We start from the raw sequence: 17,311 nt of genomic DNA on the forward strand, positions 1-17,311 counted from the left end.
CACTAGTTGGCTTAGAATTGACTATTAGGCCAGGTTGTCCAGGAACTAACGCACAGATCCTCTGCCTCCAGAATGCTGAGTTTAAAGGTGTGTGCCACTACAGCTCGTCCCAGATTGGCTTCTCGATCTGTAGGTGACTGGCCATCTTACTGTGGCAGAAGGGACGAGGGAACTCTGGGGCCTATTTCCTAAATGCACTAATCCTGTCATGAAGGATTTGTCCTCATGACACACCCACATTCCAAATCCCTTTTTCAAATACCATCACACTAGGGATTGAATTTCCACATACAATGGTTTGTATCTAGGAACACTAGCATTCAGACCAGAGCAGTTTGTAAATGGGAGAGCAGTTCATTGAGTAAATAGACCTGAAAAACATTTCCTCTTGAGACTAACAGTGAAAAACATATATGGAAATGGAAATATTTTAAAATAAAGAAACTCGCCGGGTGTGGTGGTGCACGCCTTTAATCCTAGCACTTGGGAGGCAGAGGCAGGCAGATTTCTGAGTTCGAGGCCAGCCTGGTCTACAGAGTGAGTTCCAGGACAGCCAGGACTATACAGAGAAACCCTGTCTCGAAAAAACCAAAATAAATAAATAAATAAATAAAAATAAATAAATAAATAAATAAAATAAAGAAACTCATAGAATCGTTTAATCTAGCCCTTTTCAAAATGTAACAACTATGCAAGTACAGAAGTATTTGTATTTCTTTTATTTTTTTTATTTATTTATTTTTTTATTGGATGTTTTATTTACAATTCATGTTGTCCCCTTACCCCATCCCCCACCCACCCGGGAACCCCCCATCCCCTTACCCCTCCTCCTTCTTCTCCGTGGATGTAACCCCTACCTACCCCCCCCCACTTCCCCACCCTCAAAATTCCCACCCCCTGGGGCGAGTATTTGTATTTCTTATATTTAATTAAAGATCTTGTTTGTAGGCCATGCTGGCCTTGGCCTCTCTGTCCTCCTGTTTGACTTTTTAAGTGCTAGGATTACAGATACTTAGTGTGTACACTTAAGTGTACTCCAAACAGTTAAAATGTTTTATTTTTCTTCCTTCCTTCCTTCCTTCCTTCCTTCCTTCCTTCCTTTCTTTCTTTCTTTCTTTCTTTCTTTATCTTGTGTGCGCTCAGGGAGATCAGAGGACAACTTTATCCTTCCAACATATAGCTTCTGGGGATCAAACTTGGGTTGTCAGGCTTGGTGGCAAATGTTCTTACCCACTGAGCGTCTTATGGATCCCAAGGCTCTTAAATTAGCAGTCAGTAAAATCATAACAAGTTAGAACTTTGAAAAATTGCTCCTAGGGGCTCAGTGGGCAAGAGTGCATACTGCTCTTACAAAGAAGTCAAGTTCAGTTCCTTGTACCCATGTCAGGCAGCTCAGAACAACCTGTGATCTGACTAGGGGGATCCTGTGACTCTGACTTCCATAGACACCTGAATGTGAATGTACAGGTACATGAGTGTGCACATGCATTTGAGTATACACGCACACACACACACAATTAAACATAATGAATCTTTTTTAAAAAATGGTTCTAGCATTGTTCTTGAGTACAGGTTGGGTATCCCTTATCCACAGTGCCAAGGACCAGAATAGTAGTGATTTAGATATTTAAAAAAAATTTTTTTTTTTATTTTGCAGTACTTATATATACACAATCTGATATATTGGGAAGGGGTTCCACACTTAGGCATACGATTCTTATGTCACAGCTTTCTGTATGTAGTCTGAAGCTATTTTGGCATTTCTGTTTTGCTAGTGTTTTTATTGTTCTTCCTTGGGTGGAACATTTTTCACTTACACCGTCACGTCCACATACACAAAGGTTCAGCTTTTGGAGTGTTTAAGATCTCAGATTTTGAAGTAGGAATCCTTAGTCTGTATTGTGTCTGAAAATAGCGTGATGTTAACAGATGGTCTGCTCAGGTCTGGGTTACAGTGTAGGGTTAGAGCTCTTGACCCAAACACAGGACCTAGGGTTGGACTCTTAGCACATGGGGAAATAAGATTAGGGCTGAACAAAAAATTGATTTAACATAAACAAATACCAAACATTCTGATGATTTTGTTTGTTTGTTTGAGATGGGGTTCTCACTGTGTGTTTTCTAGTTGGACTGAAACTTGCTAGTAGACTAAGCTCACCTCAGACTCACAGAGACCTGCTTGCCTCAGCCTCTGGAGTGCTGGAATGAAAGGAGTGAGACCACCACACGTGCCTTTTACCCTATGTTTTTAATTACTGTAGTTTTGATCTGTATAGTTGAATCTTGGGATTTTTTTTCTTTCCAATTTGGGAATTGAACCAAACACTCCACTATTGAGCCACATGTCCAGCCCCCAAGACTTGTAAATCTTGGTTATTTGAAAAACACTGAGAATGTACGGCTCTGCAAATGTACTTATTAAAGCCTTCCTCTTCTCAATATGTAAGGTTATATGTAATCGTAGAATGCACTGCTACCTGCATTAACTTATCTTCTTATTCTGGACATTTTGTTTTTAAAGTCCTTTATTTATTTATTTTTTAAATAGAGTCACACTGAGTAGTTCAGGCTGGTCTGGAACTTACTATATAGCCCAAGCTGGTCTCAAACTTGATCCTCCTCCCTCAACTTCCTTTGTGCTAGGATTGTGGGCACATATCCCCATGCCTGGCTTTTACTTTAAATTCTGACATTCAGTTTATTGTCAGTGTCTTCTTACTATTCCTGCTGTTTGTAGAGTATCCTTTGGGTTTTCCTTCTAGAATTTCCTTATATGTAAAACGTATAATGCTATATCAGTTATAAGCCATTTGAAACCTTAAGTGTTTTCACTAAAACGTTTGCTATACTATGGAGAAATTTAATCTTATTAATATGGTAATGTAGGACATTTTAAATGTGTCCTCGAATAAAACAGTAAGTGTCAGTTTAGAATGTAAAGGAAGCAAACAAACCCAAACACAGGAAGATGAAGGAGAAGGAAGTGTACAGCTGATGCTCAGCACTGACATGTGGTACTTATTCATTGCAGGAACTTGAGCGAGAGATCACATTTCAGGGTGACAGTGCCATTTACTACTCCTATTATAAAGACATGTTGAAGGCTCCGTCATTTGAAAGAGGTATGGCCAACCACATTTGGAATTGTAGTAATAATACTGTTCTAAAATAAAATACTGTTCTTAAAGATTATGAGCTCTAGCCAGGCAGTGGTGGCGCACGCCTTTAATCCCAGCACTTGGGAGGCAGAGGCAGGTGGATTTCTGAGTTCGAGGCCAGCCTGGTCTACAGAGTGAGTTCCAGGACAGCCAGGGCTACACAGAGAAACCTTGTCTCGGAAAAAAAAAAAAAAAAAAAAGAAGATTACAAGCTTTAGAATGTGGGAATTGTCTCAGAATTTCTCTTTATGTATGTAATAAAAAAGTTGGGAAGATGTGGCATCTACTGTAGCATTTGAGTGTCTTTCTTTCTATAGTATTTGTGATTACTAATGAATGACATGTTGAATCACTGTCAAAGCAGAACAGTAATCTGGAGAAAAATTGTTATGTGTTTAGGTGTTTATGAGCTGACGCACAATAACAAAACCGTCTCCATGAAGACTATCAACGCCATGCAACAGATGTCGCTGTACCCAGAGCTTATCGCCAGTGTGCTCTATCAAGCAACTGGTAGCAATGTATGTATTTCTTTTTACTTTATTATTTTTATTTTAGATTTACTTCATATGTATGAGTGTTTTGCTTGCATATCTATATGTGTACCACGTGTGTGCCTAGTGCCCTCAGAGGTCAGAGGGCATCCATCGTATCCTCTAGGACAGTGGTTCTCAATCTGTGTCTTGGCCCCTTTTGGGGTCACATATCAGATATCCTGTATATCAGATATTTATATTATAATTCAAAACTAGCAAAATTACAGTTATGAAATAGCAATGAAGTAAGTTTATGGTTGGGGTCACCACAACAAGAGGAACTGTATTACAGGGTCACAGTACTAGGAAGGTTGAGAGCCACTGCTCTGGAAGTTATAGATAGTTACGAGTCACCATGTGGGCTCTGGGATGGAATTGAGGTCCTCTTAACCACTGAGCCATCCCTCCAGCCCTGTTTTTCCCCTTTAATGCCTGTTTTCTTACATGGTTTTGAATCCTTGGGTTGTTTAACATCATCCTCTGTCATTCCCTCTCTTTTTACCTTTAGGAAGTGATTGAACCAGTATATTTCTACATTGGCATTGTGTTTGGATTACAAGGAATATATGTTACGGCTTTATTTGTTACAAGTTGGCTTATGAGTGGCACATGGCTAGCAGGAATGCTTACTGTTGCATGGTTCCTAATAAACAGGTATGCAAGGTTTTTAAATTGATATTTACAAATTTTGTTTTGGTAGCTGTGGTAGTCATAGAGTTCCAAAAAAATATTCCCATTCTTACAGTGCTCAACTATAATCTTCAAACCTATTGATTGTTATGCTACGTGGTGCAGCTTAGGTAGGATTCCTCTCAGGGTCTAATCTAGATACAGGATCACTTACAAAGCCAATCTGGGATGGTGGTTCAGTGGTTTAAGCACTTGCTGTACAAGTATGTGACTGGAGTTTAGACTCCCAGAATCCTTGTAAAGCTGGGTGGATGTGGGCCTCCTGTGATTCCAGCTCTTAGAAGTTTCCCTGGGGCACACTGGTTAGCCGGACTTGTCATATTTGTAAGTTCTCTACTGATCCGAAGGCCCTACCTCAGTGAGTAAGATGAAGCACAACCAAGGAAGAGTAATGAAGTCAGCCTCAGGCCTCTTTACACGTGGTCACATGCTCCTACACATATGGCAGCATACACACACAGGTGTATGCACATACGCGTGAGGGTAAAACAAAGCAGAAAGCCTTCTCCAGCTAGTATAAGATTCAGAGATGAGTAGGATTTATGGGGCCACACTGACTTGAAGCAAAAAGAAAATGAACTTATTCTTCGAGCATGAGCTATTGAAAAGACTGCTTGCTGCTAAGCCTGGTAACCTGAGTCTGATTACTGGGACCCATATGGCAGTCCAAGAGAGTGGTTTCCTATAAATTGTTCTGTGACTTACACTGGTACACCATGGCATGTGCCTTCTAAGTTTTAGGCACTCCTGGTCTGTTTAACAAAGTCTTGACTCAAAAAACTTAATCCTGCCCTGCCATAATGGTGCACACCTTTAATTCTAGCATTCAGGAGGCATCTGCAGTGGATCTCTGTGAGTTTGAAGCCTCCTTGGTCTACAAGTTCCAGGACAGTCAGGGCTATACAGAGAAACCCTGGCTCAAAACAAAATAAAAACTTAAAAAAAAAAAAATCAAAGTAAGTTCTAGGCCAGGAATGATGACACTCAGGATGCAACACTCAGGAGTTAAGGGTAGGAAAATAAGGAGTTCAGGTTTAGCCTGGGCTGCAGCACAAGACTGGCTTTAAGAAGCAATTGTGTTTGCTTACTGCTGCATAAGACAATAGCTTCTAATAAAAAAGAACATTATTTGACACAGTTGCTAGGAATAGAACTCCAAAGAGGCTTACCTGGTAGATCTGGGTCAGATATAACATAAGGTGTTATTTTATATTAAATGATCCAAGAGACATTGGTAGATGTCTTTTATAACCTAATCCTGGAGACATGGTATCACTCCAATACACACACACACACACACACACACACACACACACACCCCAGAAGTCACAAACCATTCATTAAGACCATTATGTAGACCACTACGTTTGTCAAATTAGTACTCTTTTCATTTGATCATTAAATACTTATCATCACGTTCAAAGAAGAAGCCTGGAAAACTTTTTTTTCTTTTATATGGCCAAGGAACATGGTATAGCTTTTTACAGCAAGGCAGGGACTCTGTTGAGACTATTCTCTGGTTGCTTTTGTTTTTGAGACAAGAGTCTTGCTATGTTGACCAAGCTGGTCTCAGATTTACTGTGTAGCGCAGTGTGGTCTGAAATGCACTGAGTGCACCCAGTGCTGGCTCTACAGATGAGCACTCAGTTAATGCCAGACACTGAACTGGGTCCTGTGCATGCTGGGGAAGCACTGTACTGACTAAGCTATACCCCTGGTTGAGTTTTTATGGTCTTACATTTGTGTTTTGCACTTTGGGATCTACTGGTTTTGATATCTCTTCTGAGTTACTTGTAGGGAGGGTATCTTATTTTATTGATCAGCTTTTTAAAAATAAAGATTTGTTTATTTTTATTTTATGCATATAGATAGGTGTTACCTGCCAGTGCATTATGTGTATTGCCGGCACTCACAGAGGCCAGAAGAGGGCATCACATCCTCTGGACTGGAGTTACAGACAGCTCTGAACCACTATGTGGGTGCTGGGAATTGAATGTGGGTTCTTTCCAAGAGCAGCCAGCACTTTTTACCTCAGCCATTTCCCCAGCCCCCTGATCAGTTTATTCTTGAAGGCTCCATCCTCAGTACTACTCAGCAAGGAGAAAACAAATTGCTTCTGGAAGCAGCTGCTGGCTCTTCTCTCACAGGAGCTGCGCTGCTAAAGCTCTATTCTGTTTATTTTTCTGAGTCGCCTGCCCTTTTCTCTGCTCTCTTCAGGTATCCTACTTCCTTTGAAGACTTTTCTGGCTTTCTGTTTTCCAGCTCACATTTGAGGCAGTTTGCAGCTCCGATCTTATCTGGAAGTCATAACATAAGCTGTTTTAAGCAAAGGAGTTTTCCCTAGCTTTGTTTCCTTTTAGTTTTTTTGGGTAATGCCAAGTATTGAAACCAGGGCCTATGCCTGCAGGTGGTATACCACTAAGCCATATGATTGGCCCCGATCTTAAGTCACTCTGTGTGTGTGGGTTTTTTTTTGTGTGTGTGTGTGTGGTGCTGATAGCCTTGTTGCATAGTAGATAATACAGTGTTCAGTGGTATCTCATGATAGTTTATTAATATTTCCCCATGAGAGGCAGGAAAGGAATTTAGTTTTTAGCATGGTTGTACTAGAATGTCAAAGGAGACCAAACAGCAGGCACCGCACACCATGATTCTTGGATTTGGCTTGAGCTGTGAGTTTTGGTGAAGGGAAAGTGGTGAGAGGAATTCATAGTTCAGCAGTCCTGACTGACAGTTTTGGGTCTGTGAAGGGGCTCCTTTAGGAGACGTTTCCAGTGACTTCTTGTATGAGGGGACCGTGCTGTTCACATTGTATGATGTTTGCTTCTGCTTAGGGGAGCTTGGAAACAGTTCAGTTTCTACCAGGGAATAATGTATTCTGCTCCTCAGGCTGTCTTACCAGTGTTTGTCTGAGTGTGGGGCTCCACTGTTCTTGAATGCAAGGTGACTACATTTAAGGATGAGTGCAGACTGACCTCTCAATGGCTTCTCTCACTGATTGGCAAGCTGCTGCTTTTTCCTTGGATTTCTTATTTGAATATGGTCTTGGAGATTTTGGGCCAAGATTTGCTGAGCCTATTGAAAGACTCCACCAAGGGGACCCAGGAAGGACACGGACCCAAAAACACTCCAAAAACCATCTTGCTGTAATTACATGAGTCAGGTCCTTTAATATACGAAGTTTCGAGTCGATACGTGCCTCATGCAGGAGATAGGGGTTATTGACCTCGAGGCCCAAAAGCTTAGGGTTATTATAGGCAAAGGCTGGGAGGAAGGGAGAGGGTTGTGGATAATCACACACAATTGATTGTTTCAAATGTCTGTAATGTGTGTAAGCAGATCCCAGGCAGAGGTTTGACAAGTCTCACGAGAATAGTCTCTGATCCCTGTGGCCTTGCGACCCAGTGTGAATGCTTATCTGAGCCAACAGACCATCTGGCTGAATTTAATTCTAAAGTCCTTGGGACCTCTGGTGGGAATTTCCCCAGAGGAGGCTAAGTCAGACACCACAGGGACAGATTCTTGGAACACTCAATTGACCTTTGTTTCTCTAGCTCTGCATCCCCTGTAACGGCCTTTCGTTAGCAAGCTAGCTGACCTGCAATTCTTAACTATTTGTATTAGTGAATTAAGGCTTCCTGTTATACTATTGATTTTAAACTAACTTAAAATTCCTCTTTCACTATTGCTTTGGTTCTGAGGCAAGGAAGAATTTTAACAGGTAAGAGTTGTGTGGCTCCATCATGGCAGTCAGGTTGCAGAGAGCATAGTTTTAAATTGTGTGTACTTAATGATCAGTGATGTGCATGTGCTAGTTGGTAAAATCTTATAACCACGGGCCTTCCCACCTGTGCCCCAGTTCCCCAAGAACAACTCAGAGGCTTATTTTTATTTACAGTGCTTATGGCCTTATGCTATGCTTGTTCCCTGACTAGATAATAACTCACTTAATCCGTTTGAACTATTCCATATCTACCACATGGTTAGTTACCTCTCCTCAGTTTCATGCATCCGACTTCCTCAGAGTCCAGGGTGAATCTTCTGTGTGAGAATCTCCCAGAGTTCCTATCTCTCTACTGGAACTCTTTTTTTGTTTGTTTTTTTGTTTTTTTTGTTTTTTGTTTTGGTTTTTTTCAAGACTGGGTTTCTCTGTATAGTCCTGGCTGTCCTGGAACTCACTCTGTAGACCAGGCTGGCCTCGAACTCAGAAATCCGCTTGCCTCTGCCTCCCAAGTGCTGGGACTAAAGGTGTCCGCCACCACCGCCCGGCTCTACTGGAATTCCTACCTTCTATTTCCTGCCTTTTGCTTAGAACATTAGCTTTTTATCGACAGGTGATGCTTCCACACAATACACAAGAGAGTCTCTCTACAAGGTCTCTTTATTTTGTTTTTTAATGGAAAGTTTTGTGTCAAGAGCCTGTTCACACCTTCTGTTTTATAGTACTGAGGTTGGACCTGTGGTATGCTCTGTAACCATTCCTATCCCCCACTGAAGCCCAGGGAGGAGTGGACTTGTGGTCTTCCTGTCTTGGCTTCTTGTGCTTTGTGCCACCATGCCAGTTCTTGTTTTTATTATGGCATTGTTTACCTTCTGATTATTGAGTTCTAAGAGTTTTTACAGTTATGCTGGCATAACAACATTGTAATCAGTGATGGAGAGTGTATATGGCGGTAGTTCTACTGTGCAGGCTATGATGTTTGCCTAGTAAAGTAACTAACCATGCATTTCTGAGAAGGTTTTTGTGTCCTTAAATAATAAATGGTGACATATATTGTAAATACTAGTTCTTCCTCGGTGGTAGGAATACCATGCAGATGGCTTTTCTTGTGTTTTGTCATTGTCAGGGGCATGTATTTCAGAGTTTTTTGTCTGTGTGCTTTATGTTTTTCTTTTCTTCTTTCTCTCTCTCTCCCCTGCCCCCTCTTTTGTTTTTATTTTTTGTGGCAGTCTCTCACTATGTAGCCCTGAGTGTTCAGAACGTTCTCTGTGGTCCAGGCTGTCCTCAGATTCAGGGAGATGCACCTGCCAGATCCACCTCCTAAGTGCTGGAGTTAAACACATGAGTCAGCATGCCTGGCCACATACTTTCTTAATAATGAAAACAGAAAGTTTTAAATTTTGATCAAGTCTAGTGAATTGGGTTGTACCGTTTTATTTTATTTTTTGTACTTTTGTGTCATAATGAAGAACTCTTTGCCAAGCCCAGAATCGTTAGAATTGCCATTGTGCAGCTGTGCTTTGAATGTGCCTCTCCAAGTTACTTGATTTCCAGTCATAAAGACTCTTCCTCATTCATGGCCCATCACTCAGTCTTTATGACTGGAATCACTGCCCCTATAAAAACAGTTGAAGGGCACTGGGACATAACAGCATGGTAGAGGGCTTGGCTGGTATGCACAAGGCCTGGTTTCATACTCCAGCACTAGAGAAAAACATTTTTGGTTGAATCAAGCTACCTTGTTCTACTGTAGTAAGGAAAGAGCTGTAAGGTCCCAACTGTGAGGAATGGGTCCTTGCTAGACACTGAGTCCCTGTTGCCTTCCTTGATCTTGGATTCCCAGCTTCTAGAACTAGGAGCAATACATTCTTTTGTTTATAAATTGCAAAGTCCATGGTATTCTGTTATAGGAACAGAAACCCACTAAGACATATTTTTTTTTTCTTGGCAGTTTTGAAAAAAATAAGTAAAAACAAAATACAGGATTTTTTTCAATGAACTTACTATTTTTGTTTACATTGTATCAGTTGTTTAGTTAAGAAGTATATGTGTGGGAATCAGAGGTGAACTTTCAGGACTGGTTTTCCCCTTCTACCACATGGGTCTCAGGAATTGTTTGTTGGAAACACCTTTGTCCACTGAGTCTCTGATTCATCCTTCCTGAATTTTGACTATTTTATACTCTTTTGTAATAGGTAACTAAAGGCTGATTACAGTCTTATATGCATGGAACTAGTTATTCTGATATTTGTCACTATTTCTGTCACTTTTATTTTACTATGTTTAACATTTTGAGACAGAGCCTTGTTGTTCTTTGGCTGGTATGGGGCTTCATGTGTAGATCAAGCTAGCTCTGAGCTTGTAGTGATCTTCCTGCCTTTACCTTCCAAGTACTGGGATTACTGCTGTGAACCATGGTGGCTCAGCAGTTAAGAGCACTCGATGTTCTTCCAGAGGACCTGGGTTTAATTCCCAATACCCACATGACAGCTCACAACTGTCTGTAGCTCCAGTTCCAGGAATCTGATGCCTTCTTTCTGGCATCCAGGAGCACCAGGCTCACATATGTCTACAGGCATTCATGCAGGCAAAACAGCCATATGCATAAAATAAAATAATAATTTAAAAATGAGATAAAGAGAGAAGTATAGTGTGGTGTTACACAAGTGTATGCCTCACTTTCAGTGTCCTATGTGGTTTATTTTAGGGTGGACACAACAAGAATTGAGTACTCCATTCCTTTAAGAGAAAACTGGGCTCTACCATATTTTGCATGCCAAGTTGCTGCGCTTACAGGCTATTTAAAAAGAAATTTAAATACTTATGCAGAGGTAAGATACAAATCTGTTTTATACATCACAGTTAGTTCTGATGCTTTGCAAATATGTTTTGGTTGTTTTGTTTTGACACAAAAATGTCTTTAGTTCAGGCTGGCTTCGAACTCCTTATGTAACTAAGGCTAGGCCTTGAGCACTTCCTTTACCTGCCACCGTGTAGGGTTACAGTTGTGCACCACCATGGTGGGCTGTGGTGCCTAATTTTAAAGTAAGTCATCGTAGGAGCTAAGTTGTATTCAGTGAAACATGTTACTATGTAACATGTAGTAAGGTTTTTCTCTAATCTGATGACAGCCAAATAGTTTTAGAAAAACACATGTTACATTGTTTTTAGTATGGTTATATGAAGAATATTTCTTTTTGGAAGTTAATCTATCCAAGTATTGTTTTTTGCCATTTCTCTTACTTCAGGAACATTTATGTCCTTTAGTCATCAGAACTTAAAAGAAATATTCTTGAAGACACAGCCGTGGCTGAGGATGGCAGTGGTGTAAACTTTGATGGCAGTGTGGCATATTCTTGTGTTCACTCACATGTCTTCCCTGACTGAGATTAGTAGGTTAGTCAAAGCTTAAGGAAACGTCCGTCTCAGATCATGTAGATTCTTAAGTTTTTGTTATTGTTATTACCTCAATCCCATGGGCAGTTGAATGAAGCCTATAGACTGTGTCACAGAATAATGTTAATAAAATGTATGCCTACAGAGGCAGTTCATTATATTGAAGTTGACTGAAACATAACAGTCCTTTGGCAGTCTGGCTGTCTAGATAAAACTTTCCTGGCTAGGAAGAGACCAGAATTGACCAAACAAAGTCTTCTAATAAGCTTGGCTGTTTGGAAAACAGCACAGGGCTGGGGTATACCTCTGTGGTAGCTGACATGTACAAGGGCTGGAGCTTCTACCCCAGCACCATAACCAAACACACCAATGGGAGGAATTAATTAGATTCCTTCCTCTATTTTAAGTCCTTACGTGTATTTTACATTACTAAGCAAATATAATAGGAAACTGAAAGGTAGTATTCTTTTTACTGTAAACCCATTTACAATGATAGGATTATTTTTGACTGTGTATAATATAGTATATTATGTATATATTACATGTAATATGTATATATTTCAATTTGAAGACATAAAATAATAAGCCAGGTATGGTGGTGTATGTCTTTAATCTCAGTGGTCAGGAGGCAGAGACAGGAGGAGCTCTGTGATTTTGAGGCCAGTCTGGTCTACACGGTGAGTTCCAGGGCAGCCAGTGCTACATAATAAAGAGACCTTGTCTCAAAAAACAAACAAAAAACTTAGAAATAATAAATATAGCATAGCATGAAACATTGCAGTGAAAAAAGCATTTAAAAGTAACAATAAGGTATAAGTGGGATAAAGCAAGACTCAAGCTAGGAACTATAGTCCGTCCCTCTCATCCTGGTACTTGGGAGGTGGGAAGCAGGAGTTCTGGTATAGTCTTAGCTATATGATGACTTCAAAGCCAGCCCTGCCAAAAAGAATGTAAAATACTCCCTGAAAGTAAAAGAACATATGGACATGAAGGTGCACACTTGTAGTACCAGTACACTGACAACTGAAGCAGCAAGATCTCCACAGGTTCAAGACCACACTGTAGGCCGCAAATACTAAACCAGCCTGCCTGTGTAGCCTGACTCTGCTCAGAGACTCTACAAGCCTCACAGCCTTAGTGTGATCCCCTCGACCCTCATAACAGGTACAAGGAGAGAACAGATATCACAGAGTTGTCTCTTGGCCTTCATACATGTGGTCTTCCCCCAAGTTATACACAATAATAAAAAAAATTAAACAAATTTTACTTAAAAAGTTATTACTATTTTTAGGCAACAGTTTGTTTTAGTTCAAAATAAACATGATAGCAGCAGCTTTGGCAGTTCATCTTTCTCCACTAAGAACTGACAAAGGTGCCAGGGATGCAGTTCTATGGATGAACTCTTGCCCAGTAAGTCTGAGACCTTGGGTTTGATCCCTAGCAGCAGAAGAAAGCACTGAGCTATTGCAATTAGCTATTACAGGCCTGAAATCTGTCATGTTCTACATGAAGGTATAACAGTTCAGCAAGTAAGTTTGCTGTGTTCAGGGTGCTTGTCCCCATAGAAGGAGCAGGGAATGGGGTGTATTCAAAGACACAGCCCAGGCTGGCCTTGGATCCTCTTGCTCTAGTTCTAAGACCTGAGATTAGGGAAATGCAACCCCAGGCAAGGCTCTTTTTCATTATTAAGAAAAGAAAAGTAGCATCCAGTTTTGCACGGTTGATATGTGTCGCATTGGAGGAAAACAGGCCAAACTTTGTTAAGAGTAAAACCTTGGCTAGGCACCTCAGACTCTTGATAGTTTTTCAGAAAATAAAATTAGCATGAACGAATAAAAAGATACTCTTTTAGGACAAAAGGAGCTTCCATAATTAACAAAAGTAACTTCCAAATTACCGGCTACTCTAACAAAAACCAATTTCTTTTAGCTTTTGCTTCCTCTCTTGACATGAAGAAAAAAATTGTGCTCCTTTTGTCTCTCCCCTTTGAAATACAATATGGGAAAGACAGGCGCTGGTTCCTCTCTGTCCTTTGTTAAGATCCTGCTGTGCTTTTATTTGTTTGTTCGTATGACTGGTTTGTTTTGTTTTATTGTTTTATTTCTTTTGAAACAAGGACTCTACATAGCTCCATCTGCATCCTAGAACTTGTTATAGAGACTAAGCAGTCCTTGAACTCGTAGCTGTCTACCTGCCTCTACTTCCCAAGAGCTGGGATTAGGACATGCACCACCACAGCTGGCTGGTCTATAGCTTATTGGGTTCTTTTCTTTTTTTTTTTTTTTTTTTTTTTTTTTAGGTTTTTCGAGACAGGGTTTCTCTGTGTAGCCCTGGCTGTCCTGGAACTCACTCTGTAGACCAGGCTGGCCTCGAACTCAGAAATCCGCCTGCCTCTGCCTCCCAAGTGCTGGGATTGAAGGCGTGCGCCACCACTGCCCAGCTTGCTTAATGGGTTCTTAGAGTCGTGACATGACTGATCTTAGTTGTTTTGTTTCTCTAGAGGCTTTGCTACTTGGTGCTGAGTACCTCCACGTACACTTTTATGATGGTGTGGGAGCACAGCCACTATGTCTTGTTTCTTCAGGCAGTATCCCTGCTGCTGCTAGATATCGTCTCAGTGGAACAAAGTGACAAGGTAGTGTGACACTGTTAAATGAGGAATTTGAAAGCAAAGACTAACAGTTTTACAGTATTGTCTCTAAAAACCTCTTTTCCATTTCTTCATCCCTTATTCTCAACTTTTTAAACTCTAATGAGCATCAAGATTGAAATTATTTGAACAGAGAGAACCTAACATAAAGATTTAATAACCAAGACTGCACATAGTTCAGTGGTAAAGTACTTTGTTTAACATATAAAAGGTCCTTGTCTGATTTTTTAACACCAGAAACCTCAAAACTTATCACTGTCTAAAACAATCATTAATCAAGAATAAAGTCATCGTCGTCTTAATTGATTAGCTGAAAGGATGATGATATTGGGGGCCCAAAAGTGTTATGGAAGTAGCAACTGCTGGAAGCAGGAGCTGCATTGTTAAGTGTTGGGAAAATTACACCTGCTTTCTGAGCTTCGACAGGTTGGAACTCTTCTGTTGGGGTCCAGAACATTTAGGTAAGGTTCAAAGAAAGTGCAAGCCAACAAGAGGCAAGAAAAGAGTGAGCATCCCCTTATTCCTCCAGCTTTGCACTTTCCCTGAAGCCCTTCCACTTGTCAGAGTTTGACTTGGAAAAGAGAAGTGTACACAGAAGGGAGAAATAGGCCCTGAAGCTGAGAGTTACTCTGTAACAGCGAACTTGTGTGGAGTTGGCCAAGTCAGGAATTGAACAGTACCAACTCAGAAGACTGTCACACTCCCACCCATGTCGGTGCATCTGTGCACATGTGAGGCTGGGCATGTGTAGTCTAGGAGAGTGTTGGACCTCCTGGACTCGGAGTTTAGGTGATTGTGAGCTGTTGGATATTGGTACTAGGACTTGAACTCAGTTCTCTGCAAGAACAGTATCTACTCTTAATCACTTAGGCATGGCTCCAGCCCCTTTATTCTTTCTTTGTTTTAAAATTTCTAACTAACTTAAACATTTCAAGTGCTGGGTTTGCTGACAGTGTGTACCACACCTACACAAAGCTGAATTTGTAACAAGAAAACTAACAGAAGTTAAAGTGTGTCTGTAAAGAATGTTATTCAGTTTTCATTTATGACTTTTTTTTAGCTCTTTGCTTTTTCTGTAGAATGCTAAGAAGCAAATGTTAAGTTCATTCCATTCCATTTTAGTAAAAATACAGATTAAACACTTCCTAACGCTGTCCTAAATTATAGCAGTACATTTACTTATAATTTCTATTTTTTAAAATTAATTTTATTCTCATTTTATTTTTTGTTCTAACAGGTTTATGAAGTATATAAAATCTACATATTTTCTCTCTTCCTTGGGTATTTACTGCAGTTTGAGAATCCAGCTTTATTGGTGTCTCCTTTATTAAGTTTAGTAGGAGCGTTTATGCTTGTTAAGTGCCTTCAGGTAATTAACATTGTCTTTTGTAAAAAGTAGCCTTACTATTTTAAATTGTTAATTTTATACCTCACTTCTTTGTTTATGTGATTTTGGTTTTTCCTTTGTAGCTGAATGGGAAAAAAGGAACATTTGTGGCTAAAGTAATCAAAGTGTTTGAGTTTTACTTGTTATGTACTCTGCCAGTGACCTTGAATCTTATAGTGAAGGTAAGTACTTGAGATTCATGTCCAGATCAGTGTGAGTAGAGGAATGTATTATGCCAGCTTTAATGAGAACAAGAGCTAACAAAGGATTAGAGTATATACAAAGTTATCTCTAACTACAGTGTTTCAAAGACCAAATAAACCAACAAAAATATCTTCAGGAACAAGGGTTATTTGAATCAGCTGTCACAGGTTGAAATTTTCATATTCTCAAAACACCATTCCATTTTTATGCCTAAGCATGCAGTAAATGTATTCATATTGCACACTGTGTTATTTAATTCACTATTCTTTTAATCTGGCTGTATTTTCTATCATTAGTGATTGGAAACAAGTTTACTGTTAAAAGCATAGGCATAAGCGAGTATTTCTTTGTTAAAATAATGTTTTCTTCTCTGTAAGAATGATATCTCACAGCTTGGCCATGGTGCCTGATTCTCTCTCTTCTAGATGTTTGTCTCACACAAAGAAAATGAGCATGTACTGAAATTTCTTGAAGTAAAATTTGGACTAAATATGACTAAGTAAGTTTTGCATTTACAAGTTCATCAGATCTGTATGCTGTAAAAAATAAAAAGCAAGAACACTGGATGGAGGGAGTGTGCACCTGGTTACATGTCACTTAGAAAATAGTTTTTGATTTTATGTAGAAGATTAGTTTTGGTTTTGGTTTTGTGGTATTGAGGATTGCCTTCAGGGCTTTGTGAACTATAGGCAGTTTCCTACCACAGAACTATAATAAATGACATTGATACTTGGTGTGGTGGGATAGGGAAGGGAGAGTAGGGCCATAGCTCAGTTGGCAGAATGCTTGCCTAGTATACATAGAGCCCCAGTTCTGACCAGCACTGCAGGAGAAACATGGTTAGTGTGCTTGGGACCGTGGTTTGAATACCTTGAGCAGCAGCATAAATAAATACATTTCTAGTCTCCTAGATATACTTAAATACTAAAAGGTATACTAAGTATACTTTAATACTATTTAATACTAAATATCTACTAAGTAGATATAAAATCTTTAACAGCATTATAGTATTTAGTTTATTTATTCTTGTAGGTGGATATGTTGTGTATGTATAAGTAAGCATGTATTTGCTATAGCACATGTGTAGAGATCAGAGGGCAAGTTTGGGGAGTTAGTTCTGTTCTCGCATCATGGATGCCAGGAATCAGACTCAGGTTATCAGGCTTTTTGTAGAGAGTGCTTTTACTTGTGAGTCATCTCACCAGTCTCATGGTATTGTTTTAAAGGTTTAATCCTTATTTATTTATTTGTTTGTTTGTTTTCGAGACAGGGTTTCTCTGTAGCCTTGGCTGTCCTGAAACTCACTCTGTAGATCAGGCTCGCCTCAAACTCTGAAACCTGCCTCTGCCTCCTTCCTGACTGCTGCAATTGAAGTGTGTGCCACCACTCTATGGCTATTTTTTTTTATTTATATGCATATGTATGTGTGTGGAGAAATGTATGTGCAGATGAAATGAAGGAACCAGATTCCTTGGAACTGGAATTACAGGTGGTTGTAAGCCATCTGATGTGGGAGCTGAGAAATGAATGTAGGTCCTCTCCAAGAGCCTGGAGTACTGCTCTTTTTTC

The 17,311-nt window shown here is 40.0% G+C and overlaps 1 protein-coding gene across 1 annotated transcript in view; it reads left to right on the forward strand.

The window, feature by feature from the left end:
• Dpy19l4 (dpy-19 like 4) overlaps positions 1-17,311 on the forward strand; it is a 57,612-nt gene that overhangs the window by 10,325 nt on the left and 29,976 nt on the right. Inside the window, exons 4-11 of the mRNA XM_028769653.1 lie at positions 3,032-3,122; positions 3,558-3,679; positions 4,203-4,348; positions 10,813-10,936; positions 14,002-14,136; positions 15,389-15,520; positions 15,622-15,720; positions 16,168-16,241. Of these exons, the coding sequence (XP_028625486.1) occupies positions 3,032-3,122; positions 3,558-3,679; positions 4,203-4,348; positions 10,813-10,936; positions 14,002-14,136; positions 15,389-15,520; positions 15,622-15,720; positions 16,168-16,241 (923 nt within the window). The remainder of the gene's footprint in view (positions 1-3,031; positions 3,123-3,557; positions 3,680-4,202; positions 4,349-10,812; positions 10,937-14,001; positions 14,137-15,388; positions 15,521-15,621; positions 15,721-16,167; positions 16,242-17,311) is intronic.

Source organism: Grammomys surdaster, unplaced genomic scaffold (assembly GCF_004785775.1).
Source record: "Grammomys surdaster isolate TR1022 unplaced genomic scaffold, NIH_TR_1.0 64, whole genome shotgun sequence".
Lineage (NCBI taxonomy): Eukaryota > Metazoa > Chordata > Mammalia > Rodentia > Muridae > Grammomys > Grammomys surdaster.